The sequence below is a fragment of the Chrysochloris asiatica genome, unplaced genomic scaffold (genome assembly GCF_000296735.1).
Source record: "Chrysochloris asiatica unplaced genomic scaffold, ChrAsi1.0 scaffold00040, whole genome shotgun sequence".
NCBI classification, from domain to species: Eukaryota; Metazoa; Chordata; class Mammalia; order Afrosoricida; family Chrysochloridae; genus Chrysochloris; species Chrysochloris asiatica.
The window spans coordinates 20,753,166-20,766,481 of NW_006408558.1; the positions used below are offsets into that span (position 1 = coordinate 20,753,166).

At 50.8% G+C, this 13,316-nt stretch overlaps 1 protein-coding gene across 2 annotated transcripts in view; it reads left to right on the forward strand.

The window, feature by feature from the left end:
• The first annotated feature begins 2,204 nt into the window (after positions 1-2,204).
• The window catches only part of NRXN2 (neurexin 2), a 107,324-nt gene continuing 96,212 nt past the window's right edge, over positions 2,205-13,316 (forward strand). The window contains exon 1 of one of the 2 annotated variants that reach the window (XM_006860970.1): positions 2,205-2,955. In XM_006860970.1, coding sequence (XP_006861032.1) covers positions 2,235-2,955 — 721 coding nt within the window. In that variant the 5' untranslated portion in view covers positions 2,205-2,234. The remainder of the gene's footprint in view (positions 2,956-13,316) is intronic. The other variant, XM_006860969.1, reaches the window with a different exon arrangement.

Sequence of the window (13,316 nt, forward strand, 5' to 3'; positions counted from 1 at the left end):
CCCCCCCCCAGGAGGGTCACCCCCTCCCCTGCCTTGGGCTAGGGCGGGGTGCATGTGTGTGTGTGGGGCAAGGGCTTCAATCAGACTGGGAGCAGGTGCTGCATTTAATTTGATTGGCTAATTAGCCCGCGCATGTTAATTATCCCCATTACCCAATGAGAAGAGGCTGTGGAAAGGCTATATATAACCGCACAGTGTTTTAGGGAGTGGGGGTTGCTTGCCTAGCTCTCCTTTCCCCTGCCAGAAAGGACAGCCCTTGGAGGGGCTGGAGCTGGACCCTTGGGTCCCTGCTGGAGCCTCTAGGGTGGGGTTGGGAGAAAGCACTAGTGTAAAGGTGCCAGATGGCTGGGGTTGGGGGGCTCTTGGAGATGGCTTCCCAAACACTACCATCAGCCTGTGGGCCATCTCTCCCCATCTTCCTTCTGCACACATGATGCTCCATCCATCATTGCCCTCTGGTGAGGCTCTGCTCACGCCCTTGCTAATAGCTTTCCTACTCCAGCTTGCTCTCCCACCCAACCTCATCCCTCTCCAAGTCACCCCACTTTTTTGGGTTTCTACTCTTTGAGTTACACCTGTGGCTGCTTGGCCATTTGTCCCTTTCCTGGAGATGATGGAGTTGAACTGACTTGGATCTAAGTACTGGCTGCCCGTGTGACCTTGGGCAAGTCCCCAAGCTTGTCGATGTGGGTTTCCCCAGTGGTTAATGGGAAAAATGGGACTACTCAAAGTGATTAAGTAAAATGACATTTGTAAAAGTGCCCAGCACCCAGGGCCTTGACAAATGCTGTTTGAATTTGGAATTTAATTTTCTTCCATCTTTCCTTTTCTTCTCTCTCCATCAAGCCACCTTTCTCTTCTATTACTCTTGTATCTCTGTCACTTTTCCCCGCGATTCCTCTCCTTCCTCTTTTTCTAGACCCCCCCCCCCACTTCAATCATTCCCGGTTTCTTCCAATCTCCCATCCCTCCCTGCTTCTCTCCCAGCTTCTCCCCACCTCTCTCCATCCCTCTCCCTCCCCAAAATAAAATCAATGCAATATTCAGGAGGGTTGTTGGATATAAATAATTACGACTTGGAGTTTAACGAGATGCAAATTCCCCTCCCCGGCGTGGGGTATAAATTGCTCTCTGACAGCCCGTTACAAGGGTAATCATTTCAGAAAGGCAATTTTATGCAAATGAGCCTGCCTGCCTCCTGGTGGCTCCCCCAGCCCTGGGGTGGGGGGGGAAACTGAGGGGTGAAGAGAACCCAGGCAGTGGGGCCAGGCCTGAGGACTGGGAGCTGGAGGTTTAGGGTGACAGACATTTAGGTTCAAGAGACCTCAGCAGTGGGCTTGGGGCCTGGTAATGGGGGTGAGTGTGGTTTTGGGGGAACTGGAGACTTGGAAGCAGCTGCCCCATCCTTGTGTGGAGGAAAGAGCTTGGGGTCTGGATGCCTGGGTCCTGGCTGACTTCTCTTTCGCCCCCCCCTCCCTTCCCAGCCCAGTTACTTGGTGATACCATTGACGAATTGGCATTTAATTAATCCCAATGAATTATTTAGCAACTTCATTATTCAGCATCAGGGACTGATGAGAGAGAGCCTAGCCACGCACAGAGGTTGGGTGGCTCCGAGAAGGGGCTGGGGCCACCAGCTGCCAAGAGAAGTCCTTAGGCCTCATGGACTGAGCTGGCCCTGCCACCTGGGCCTCTCCAGGCAGATGGTCAAAGCAGCTGGGTTGGGTTCCTGCTGAACTAATGCTCTGGTGTCATTGGGTGTGAGTGTCACCTTCCTCCCTACCTGTCTGCATCTCAAAGACATCCCTCTTGGGCCAACTGCCCCCTCCCCCCCATTTGCCCCCATAGATCTGGGTCCTCTGGCTCAACAAGTCCTAAAGGGAAAAAGTTGGGCACCTGCAGGTATTCGGTGGAAACTAGACAACTAGACGCCCCCCTCCTCCGAGCCCCTCATTAACCCTTTCTCTCTCTGTCTTCCCGCAGGCATCCCTCCCCCATCTTTCAGCCGAGCCCGCTGCGGGGGAGGGACGCCGCCGCCGCCACCGCCGCCCGGGGGGGAACCGGAACCTCGCCTTCTGCCTGCCTCGCCCCGCGGCCGGGCCCATGGTACTGTGAGGCGGCCAAGAAGCCCCGCTCGGCGCGGGGGGCGCCCGGCCCCCTCCCCGCCCCATGCGCCCGCCGCTCTGAAGACTGAGCGGGGCCGGGGGCCGGGCGGGGCCGGGGCCGCCGGAGGCATGGCGCTCGGGAGCCGGTGGCGGCCGCCGCTGCTGCTTTTGCTTTTGCTGGTGCTGACGTCGGGTGCGGGCGGCCTGGAGTTCGGCGGCGGCCCGGGGCAGTGGGCACGTTACGCGCGCTGGACGGGCGCGGCGAGCAGTGGCGAGCTCAGCTTCAGCCTGCGCACCAACGCCACGCGAGCGCTGCTGCTGTACCTGGACGACGGCGGCGACTGTGACTTCCTGGAGCTGCTGGTGGTGGACGGGCGCCTGCGGCTGCGCTTCACGCTCTCGTGCGCAGAGCCGGCCACGCTGCAGCTGGACACGCCGGTGGCCGACGACCGCTGGCACATGGTGCTGCTGACCCGCGACGCGAGGCGCACGGCGCTGGCGGTGGACGGCGAGGCCCGAGCTGCCGAGGTGCGCTCCAAGAGGCGCGAGATGCAGGTGGCCAGCGACCTGTTCGTGGGCGGCGTCCCTCCCGATGTGCGCCTCTCGGCGCTGACACTCAGCACTGTCAAGTACGAGCCGCCCTTCCGTGGCCTACTGGCCAACCTGAAACTGGGCGAGCGGCCCCCTGCGCTGCTGGGCAGCCAGGGCCTGCGCGGCGCCGCTGCTGACCCGCTGTGTGCACCCGCGCGCAATCCCTGCGCCAACGGCGGCCTCTGCACTGTGCTGGCCCCCGGCGAGGTGGGCTGCGATTGCAGCCACACAGGCTTCGGCGGCAAGTTCTGCAGTGAAGGTGAGCCAGTGAGCGGCGAGGCCAGCGGGGCTGGGGCTGGGGCTGGGCCTGGCGGGTACCGGGCATCCGGGGCTTCAGGGGTGTGAAGGCGTCTTGTGTGTGTGTATGTGTGGGTCAGCACGAGAGGCTGAGGAGGAGTCTCTGTGAGCGACGTGTGAGGACTGTTGTATGGATGAGAAGGTTTGTGTGGTCAGCGAGTGGGCTGGACCATGTGGGTGAGTTCGCATGGGCAGGCCGGCGTGGACCTCTGAGGTCCAGAGGGTCTGACCACAGGGGCTGTTATTGAGTAAGGGCCTCTGAGAGATAGTGAGTGAGGCCTTCTGAGAGTACCCCTTGGTAGGCATCAAGTCGGAAGCCTGGGAGGGGCCCAAGAAGGACACTGGGTGGGACATGGGGGAGTGGTCAACGTGGGGCGTGGCCTGATCAGGAGGGCAGAGCCTGGTAGACTAGCCGTGTGGTGGACCTGAGAGGGTGGGCCACAGGTGTGTCAGCCTGAATGTGTGGGCCTCGGTAGGCCTTGGGGGGGGCTGGGGGCGTGTTCAGGCTGGCAGCCCCTGGACACACATTAGCATTCTTAGAGGGTCTGTACCTTCCGTGGGGTCTGCTCAGGATGGGCAGGTGAAGGGGACAGGTGAGAGAAACTGAGGCGGTGTGGGTTCGGGAGATTGGCTATGTGACAGGAGGTGGGAACACAGGTTCACCTGCAAACCGGCAGAGTGAAGGGACGTTGTGGAGTGGGTGGTGGGGTCTGGCGGCTCCTGATGGGGACCTGTTTTGGAATGAGGGGCAGTCAGGGCAGAGGCTGGGAGTGGACTGGGGAGGAAGGTGCTCCGTGATTGGGATTCTGGAAAATGGAGCTGAATGTGGACTTGAAGGATTCTGGCGGTGGGAGAAACCCCAGCCCCCAGCAACCAGAGGTGGAGTGTGTGGTGGAGATGGGTGCAGCGAGGTGAAAGGCTACCAAGTGGGTGGGAAGGAGGAACTTGAAGATGCCTTTGTTATTTTGGTCCTGCTGGACTAGGGGAGGGGGTGTCCCCATCCGAGTGGGGGCAGGGCATATGCAGCTCTTTGGTTCCTTGTCCCTGGCAGCTGTGTTCTGAACAGGTGTGTGTGGACTGAACGTACTTCTCTTTCCCCCAGCACCCCTTGCAGTTGTGTGTGTCTGCCCTCTGAGAGGTAGCACGTCTATCGGGGAGCATGTGCATGTGTGTGCCCACAAACCAGTGCCACCCTGGGGGTGCTGTGGGTAGGGTTGTCTTTGTAGCTGCACACCTGTGGACAGCTACAGGTAAGCCATGCCTGCAGGTGTGGCCCTGAACTTTGCACAGTATTGACATATTGTATCCGAGATGAATGTATAAGGACGGTCTTTGGTGTATTTTCATGAGAGCTGTTTGTACCAAGTTGTAGGATGTGTCTACAGAGAACTGTGTGTATGAAGTTAACCTGACACCTTCGCGCCTTTCCTCCAAGGAGTTCAGGTGCTCCCTAAACTGTGAAGTGTGTGTCTGTGTGTGACGCCTGCAGGCGGGCCAGGAGGCTGGCAGTGTTTGGATAGCAGTGTTTATAGAGACAAGTCCAATGTCTATGCAAGTCATTTGTATGTGAGTTTGTTGTTGTTGTTGTCAGGTACCATCGAGTCGGAACCGACTCATAGCGACCCCATGTACAGCAGAACGAAACATGTGAGTTAACATGTGTGTATGTGAGTTTAGGAGTGTGCTTATGTGCAGGAACCCACGATCCTGTGGTTTTGGATGACACTGGCCACATCCAGACACTGGAATTGTTCTTTCCAGACCATAACCAGCTTCTCTGGTTCCTATTAACTAACGCCTGCCCTGCTAAAAAGGAGCTCTGGTCGCGTAGTGATTACTAATCGGGCTGCTAACCGCACGGTCAGCAGTTTGAAATTACCAGCTGTTCCGGGAGAAAGATGAGACTTTCTGCTCCCGTAAAGATTTACAGCCTCAGCAACCCTGTATAGGGTCGTTAATTGACTTGACAGCACTTAACAAAGCCTTGCTGAAACCTTCCTGAGAAAATGGGATGAATGACTCTTCTACTTTGCTGGGTTAAGAGGTTACACTAAGGTGTTAATGTAGCTAGCTGATTTGAGTCTGGGTGGATAAAAAGTGCACCCAGAGGTGTCCTTGCTTCATTTTCAGAAAGGAGTCCTTGGGTGTGAGTCAAACCAGGTATGAGCCTCTGAATGCTGGTTGTGCGGTTGTGTGGTCTAAGGTGTGTCCTTCTACCTGTGTGTGTTCTTGAACAGTTGTGTGTGTTGTATATGAGTGTGCTGGATGGATGTTTAGTGCTAGCTGTGTTAGATATGGCTGCTTGTGGGTCTGACCCACTGTAGAGTGTGTGTATACGTGCTTTGAGAATCATGGGAGACGAGAGAAACGGAGATATTAGGTGGGTGTCAGACAGCTGGTAGGGACAGGGTTGCCTGTGTGTGTGTGTGTGTGAGGTAGTTGTCGTGAGTGTAGTGCATTGTGTGTGATAAAAGGGCAGGGACTCATCTCTGTAGTCCCTGTACCTAATATAGTACCAGGCACTTAGTGGGTGTTTGGTAAAGATTTGTAGAATGAATGAAGAGATATTAATAAGTGTTTGAGAGACTAAAGGCTTTAGGGGTAAGACTGGATGTGTATATGCAAATATGTATGTGTGTATTTTCAGAGGTATGTTGTGGGTGGGATGGGGTTGTAAACACTGATTGTTGGGTGTGTATCTGGAGCAAGCAGGCACAGTGATAACCCTATATAATTCCCTCTTCTTCCCCTTACCCGGCAACCTCATTCTCTCTCCTTACACTTGCCCCTCATTTCCTAGCCAACTTCTGTAGTATCTTGTGCATATTATTCTTCTTTTAGTACTCCTTGTCCAAGGAGCTCTGGTAGCATAGTGGTTATGAGTCGGGCTGCAAACCTCATGGTCAACAGTTCGAAACTACCAGTGGTTCCTTGGGAGAAAGATGAGGCTTTCTGCTCCTTACAGCCTCGGAAACCCTGTGCAGGGTTGCTATGAGTCAGAACCAACTCCACAGCAAAGCACCACTACCAGTAATTCTTGTCCAGCCCAGGAGGAGCGGCCTGGACTCCCACTGTTGGGTACTGGGGTATTGGGGCTGGTGGGTGGGGAGGAGGCCTTCCTCATCATCTCTGAGGTGGATCTTGGGTTCAGAGTCTCCAACCTTCCCTGGAAGGTGCATTCACTTTATCACTGTCTTCTCTGAGTGCTTCCTAACTTTTCATAGCTTGAGGATATTTTCAAAAGTCAATAATTCATAGTAAACCTTCCAATAGTATTTATTCTTTTCCTGTCTATTGTGAAAATGGATATCTCAAAGCTACTGTGAATTCAAGGAGCTCTGGTAGCGTAGTGGTTACGAATCGGGCTGTGAGCCGCAAGGTCAGCAGTTTGAAACTACCAGCTGTTCTGCGGGAGAAAGATGAGGCTTTCTGCTCCTGTAAAGATTTACAGCCTCGGAAACCCTGTACAGGGTCGCTATGAGTTGGAACCAACTCCAGGGCACATAACAACAACATCTGTAAATTCAGGAAAGATTTTAGAGAACTTTTATGTTATTATATGCCCTTGTGCTTAATCAAATGTACATTAGAAAAAGTAGTTTTAGCTTGATATGCAAGACATACCACTGTATTTCTAGATAAGGCCCTGTGGGCGTATTCTAGGTGGTGTCCTGTGGGAATTTATAGGGCCTTTGGAATTCCTTCCCTCCCCTTTCCAGGGCTAGGGCCTACCCATTGACTTGAGAAACCTATATGCTAAGAAATTTGCTTTTTCCTCTGGAGGTCTGCCCATACATCGTGAAGATAGAATTAATAAGTATGAGTAACCTGGTTATCTGCCAAAGCTGGAATGAGGCAGAATGGGGTCTTGCAGTGCTTGGCATGTGAACTCTTTCTCATGTCACTTGTGTGTGTGAAGAGAAAGGTCTGAAAAGTGATCAAAGACAAAGGGGTGTGCAGGTGTGGAAGGGAGCAGGAGCGCAGTATGGGCACACAGGTGTGTAGTATACAATGTCAGGTGTCTGTCTCTACCTTGCTCAAGAGAGATGTCAGAAGCTAGTGGTTATGTGTGTGTTTGGAGGATGGCAGACACATGTGTCTCGTGTGTGTGCTGTAAGTTTGTTGGTGAGATTGATTTCATTAACTACAGTTATTGAGGCCTTCTCTGCAATAGGACTTGTGTAAGGATTGGGGTGGGCTGGGCTGAGGGGACTGTGATCAGATGACTATGAGGATCTGCTGTTCTAAGAGTTACCCGTTTACTTGAGACCAAACCAAACCCATTGGCGTCACCTCAATTCTAACTCAAAGCAATCCTATAAACTAAAACTACCCCATAGGGTTTCCAAGGCTGAAATCTTTATGGGAGCAGATCGACACATCTTTCTGTCACAGAGCGGATAATGGATTTGAACCACTAACCTTTCAGGTGTTTGTTGTTGTGTGCCCTTGAGTCAGTTTTGACTCAGCGATCTTATATAGTGTTTCTGAGGCTGTAAATCTTTACAGGAGCAGAAAGCCTTGTCTTTCTCCCAAGCAGTAACTGATGGATTTGAACTGCAGACCTTGTGGTTAGCAGCCTAATGCATAAGCTATTATGTCACTAGTATGTCATCTCCTTGGACCCCGAGGCCAAAGTGAAGGGCCTAACAGCCTTGCTTGGGGTCCCTCCCACGTCTGATTGTAGGGATGGGATGGGGTGGGCCTTTGTGGGGGTCTCTTCTGTTCCCAGGGAGATGGAGAGCGTAGTCCAGCAATTATAACTCATCAGTCAGTAGCCAAGCACTGAACTACTGTGTCACTGGGACTCCTTAATTGGAGAGACCCACTGCCACTGAGCTGGTTTCAACTCGTAGCGACCCTTCAGGACAAAGCAGAACTGCTCCTTAGGATTTCTGAGGCTGTAAACCTTTATGAGAACAGACACTCTCATCTTTCTCCCTTACTAGTAGCTGGTGAGTTTAAACTGTCCACCTGGCGGTTCGCAGTCCAACGCTTAATCGTTGACTCCACCATGTTGTTGCTGTTAAGTACTGTCTAGTAACTCCTTCATAATTGGAGAAGCAGATATAAAAACAGTTCGTGTAGTGGTTACGAACACCGATTCTGCAGCCAGACCAGACTCCCTGGTAGTGACCTTGGATTGAAGTTCTCTTTGCCCCAGTTTCTTTATTTGTAAATTGGAGTGTGTGTGTATGCAATAATAGCATCTACCTTATAGAGCTGTGAGAATTAAATAAGTTCATTCATGTGCTTAGAACCAGGTCCAGCACATAGTAAGTGCTCAGTAAATAATAGCAAAATCAACACGGCCTAGTGTGGTATATGTCCCCAAGAGATCTACAGTAAGGCCATGCAGCCTAGTGATTAAACATCAGACTCCAGTGGCAGAAATCTGAATTTAGATCTGTCTTTTCTACTCAAAGGGCATGTGACATCAGGGGAGTACCTAGCCTTTAGATTAATTTTTCCTTATCTGCAAACTGGGGTTAAGCATCCTTATCTCATAGGCTTGTTGCGAGAATTAAATGAATGTCTGGTACAGAATAAGTGGAAAGTAAATGGTGTTATTATTACAGGCAACCTGGCCAATGTATCTCATACGCAGCCATCACCGTCTGTCAGAGGAGGCTTGCCTGTTGCTGTGATGTTGAGCAGCCTTCCAAGTGCTTTCAGACGGAGACAGATTAGGATGAAAGACCGGGGGCAAGCTACTGTCAAAAAGCAGCCAGTGGACACCCTGAGGACCCCAATGGTCTGGTCTGCAAGGGATTGTGGGAATGGTGCAGGAGTGGACAGTGTTTAGGTTTGCCATGCATCAGAATGACCCGATGGCAACATTACAAGCGAAGTAATGTTGGAGTCCTGGTGTGGTGCTGTGGGATAATGCACTGGACTGCAAGGGTCGGTTTGAGCTTCAGAATCGGTGGTTCAAGCTCACCAGCCGCTCCTTGGAAACCTGATGCAGGCTTGCTGTGAGTTGGCACCGACTCCACGGCACTTAACAACAACAATAAGGAAGGTGAGAGTTAACAAGTTGGGGAATCAGTAATGAGTTTATAAGAGGCATACTATTTAAGACACCAGGACTCCTGGTGTGGTACTGTAGGATCAGTATTGGACTTTGAACCACAAGGTTAGAAGTTCAGCCCCACCAGCTGCTCCTCGGAAACCTCATACAGGGTCGCTGTGAGTCTAGACCTGCTTGACAGCACTTAACAAGAGCAACAACCTTTAAGACTGACCCTTGAATACTGATTACTCTGCTAGTCTTGGAAGAGGTCATTTCAGACAAAGAGATTGGTAAAACTGAAGGCCTGGGATTGGGGAAATGTACGTCAGATTTGTAGAGGGCAATGAGGAGAATTAGGGAAAGAAATGTAGCTAGGAAATAAACTGGGAAAACAGATTGAAGCCAGGACTAGGAGATTTGACTTCAATCATTTAATTAGCATTTGTTGGATGCTGACTGTGCTCAGAATATTGGCAAAAAGAGACATGAAAAAAAAAAGAGCAGGTAGATGAAGAATCAGTGACAGGCTCTATTTAGGAAGTTGGTGTGGTGGTGCTTGCATCTCTGACTCACAGAGATTCTGTATAGGGTTTCTGAGTCTGTAAATGTTTACAGGAGCAGAAAGCCTTGTTTTTCTCCCACAAAGTAACTGGTAGATTTGAACTGCTGACCTTGTGGTGAGCAGCCCAGCTTGTTATCCAGTACACTCCCAGGGTTCCTTGGGAAGCTGGAAGTGATGTGTAAAATGGATTACAGGGAGCAGAGCTTTGGGGTGGAGAAGTCCACTGGAAGGCGGTCACAGTAGTCCAGAACAGAGATCTTAAGGCCCCGAGGGGGATGGGGCAGGAAGATGGCAGTAGTGGTGACAGAGATGGCTAGAGCCATTCCTGAAATGGAAACTGTAGGACTCTGCCTTGTGGATGTGGAAGGAGAAGAGAAGAGTGCAAGATGATGAGGTTTCAAGATAGGAGGAATGGTGGAGGGGTTAAAGCAAAGAGGGAAATTGGGAGGGGACAGGTTTTGGGGAACAGTTCTAAGGCATATGTTGAGTTGTGGTGCCCAGGGGATACCTAGCCAGGGATGTCCGGGCAGTTGGAAATATGAAACCAGAGCTTTGCATTGAAGGCAAGGTTGCAGATGGGAGCCAAGTGCATAAAGTTAGTATTTAAAACTCAGGGATCGAGAAAGACGACCAAAGGAAAAAGTGAAGAGGAACCAGCATCAGACTTCCGAGGACCATACAATTGGGAGGAAGAAGAGCTACAGACAAAATGAAGGAGGTGCTTAGAACAAAAGGAGAGTTGGTATCGTGCAGTTAAGCGCAGAGATGAGGGGACGAGCAGCAATTGAGCATTTGCTGGATGCCTTTGATATTTTGGAGTCCTTGGGTGCTTCAAACGGTTAATGTGCTCAGCTGCTAATGGAAAGGTTTGGAAGTTCAAATCTACCCAGAGTTGCCTTGGAAGAAAGTCCTGGCAATCTCCTTCAGAAAAACCAGCCATTGACAACCCTGTGGAGCACCGTTGTACTCCGACACACAGGGGGTCACGCTGAGTTGGGATCAGCTTGGCAGCAACCGCGTTGCTTTGGAGTCATGATCACTGAATGAGGGTCTTTGGTTTCCATTTTATAGAGGATGAGATGGAGGCTGGCAGCACGAGGTAGCGCTGGGATCTGAACCCTGACCCATCTGCCTCCACGAAGGAGAGGTGTTCAGTAGTGCCCGTTGATTACCTGTGCATGTCTTCTTATTGGGGGGACTTAGGAAGAGTATGTCATCAGAAACCAGTTGTCATGTTGTTAGGCGACACAGAACCAGTGCCACTTCAGAGCAGTCTTACAGAGCTACGCACTGCCCAATCCCGAGTCATCCTCACAACTGTTGCTATGATTGTGCCAATTGTTGCAAACACTGGGTCACCCCAATTTGTTGAGGACTCTTCTTTGTTGTGGACCCTCTACTTTACCAGGAGTCCTGATGTGTGGCGCTGTGGGTTAATGCGCCAGACTGCAAAGCCGTTTGAACTGCAAGGTTGGCGGTTCAAGCTCACCAGGTGCTCCTCGGAAACCCTATCTATACAAGGTCGCTATGGGTCGGAATCGACTCAACGGCACTTAACAACAACAATAACTACTTTATCAAGCATGATATTCTTCTCTAGGGACTGGTCCCTCCAGTCATTGTTGTTGGTACCGTTGAATCAGTTCCGACTCATCGCGACCCTGTCTGTATAGGGTTTCTGAGGAATGGCTGGTGGGTTTGAACCACCAACCTTGTGGTTAGCAGTCCGGTGCTGATCCTACAGGGCCTTCTAGTAGGTTCCAACTCATAGCAACTCTGTATAGGGTTTCCAAGGAGTGGCTAGTAAGTTTGGACCCACCAACCTTGTTTCAAACTGCCCTTTTCCAGTCCAATGCATTATCCCATAGCCCCACACCAGGAGTCCTGGACTAGCCTCCCCAAATTCCTAGAGCCACTGTTTCTCCCTTATCCAGTCTTTGAGGACCTGGTGCGGTATTTGTCAGTTAATTGTCCCAGCACTGAGGGAGGGCAATGGAAATAGATCAGTAAAACCTCAATCTTCTGGAGCCCCCCAGGGAGAAATTCACCTTGGATAGTGGGCAGTGAGCCCATTAAAACACACCACTCACCAAAATTTACCATATTTCGGATGAAAAAATCTTTCCAAAATATGTTACATTCCTCTCTGCCTCCCTAAGTATAAGATCTGGAATACGATTTAACCTTTTCTTGGTGAGTCAGGGTGGCTTGATTCCCCTTAGGTATCACACAGGACTGTCTTGCATTGGTTCCTTCCGTGAGGTTTGTCCCTGCACGAAATGATCCCCGATTGCAGTGCTTTGAGTCCCCAGATTAGCTTCTTACAGTTTTCCCATCCCCGCATTTTTGGAGGAGTTGTTGTGTGGCAACCCACCTCCCAAGTTGATTGCTGTTTCTGTGTGTGCGTGTACGTTTGTGTTTGGAAGGCAGCCTTCCCAAGCTTGCTGAGGAGCTCTTGTGTGCTACTAAAAGTTAACGGTTGCCAAGAGTTGGCGGAACCGGCTGGACAGTACTTAACGACAACAAGAGTTGACGATACAGCGATGAAGCAGTCAGCTGCAGTGATTCGAACCCTTAGCTGTTCCGTGTGAGAAAGATGTGGCAGTCTGCTTCTGAAACCCTACGGGGGGGAGTCCTGCTCTGTCTTCACAGGGCCACTATGAGTCACGATTGGTTGACAGCAGTGAGCTAAAGATTAGGGTGCCCTTGGGGTAGTGTAGACAGTGTACACATTTGGCTTATGACTGAAAGATTAGAAAAGTACATAGAATTTCCTCAGAAGAAAGGCCTGGTAATCTATATTCTTAAAAAACAGCCATTGAGAAACCTACGAACACGGTTCTACTCTGACATACGCGGGGCTGCCATACGTCTGAGTCAGCTCGACTTAGGTGACGAGTTAGGTCAAGGCCTAAGACGCTGTCCTATGAAAAGGTGACAGTTTTTGTTTGTTTTTTTAAAACTTTTTATTTATTTTACTTTTTATTGTGAATTAAACAAAGGTCTACAGATAGGATCATCAGTTTGACATTCAACAGATAACACATTTTGTTTCATCTCAGTGATTGTGGTCCCCTCCGTGGAACAACAGTCCTTCTCTTCCTCACTGCGGCTCCTAGTTCCCACCTTCCCAACCCTTCTGACAATGGCTGTTAGTTACATGGTTCCGCTTTGATTGACCGTCCTAGCATCCATAGTGAGCGTAACTTACTAGTGTTGTTGTTTCCCCTATATACCTAGCTACTGCTTGGCTGAAAGAGGGTGTGTTCCTTTCCAGACCTGAAGGGTGGTCAAGGGCCCCAGTCTCACATTCCTCCAGTCTCTTTCTGACCAGTAAAGCCCGCTCTTTTTTTAGTTTCTGTGATGTTGAGTTTTGTTCCACACATTATGCCGCTCTCTGTCCAGGACCTTCTAATGTAATCCCGCTTAGGGCGGTTGGTAGTGGTAGCTAGGCACCATCTACCTTGTTTGGTGAAGGTGACAGTTTTTAATGTACAAGTGTTGTGATAATCTGTTTTGTCTGCTGCCAAGCCTCCCCCAACCCTTTTTATTGTTTTGGACTGCATCACTGTCCTTGGTAATGAATCATTTGGAACCCTGAGTTCATGGCAGGCAAGACAAGTCACTAATGACAGTCTGGTGTCATTGGTGGGGCCATCAAAACTTAGCTAGCTGTGCAAAAATGCAGCAAAAGAGGTCAGCGCATGAGCTTGTCCCTATGCAGCTCTGGCAGTTGGTCCTTGTGGTC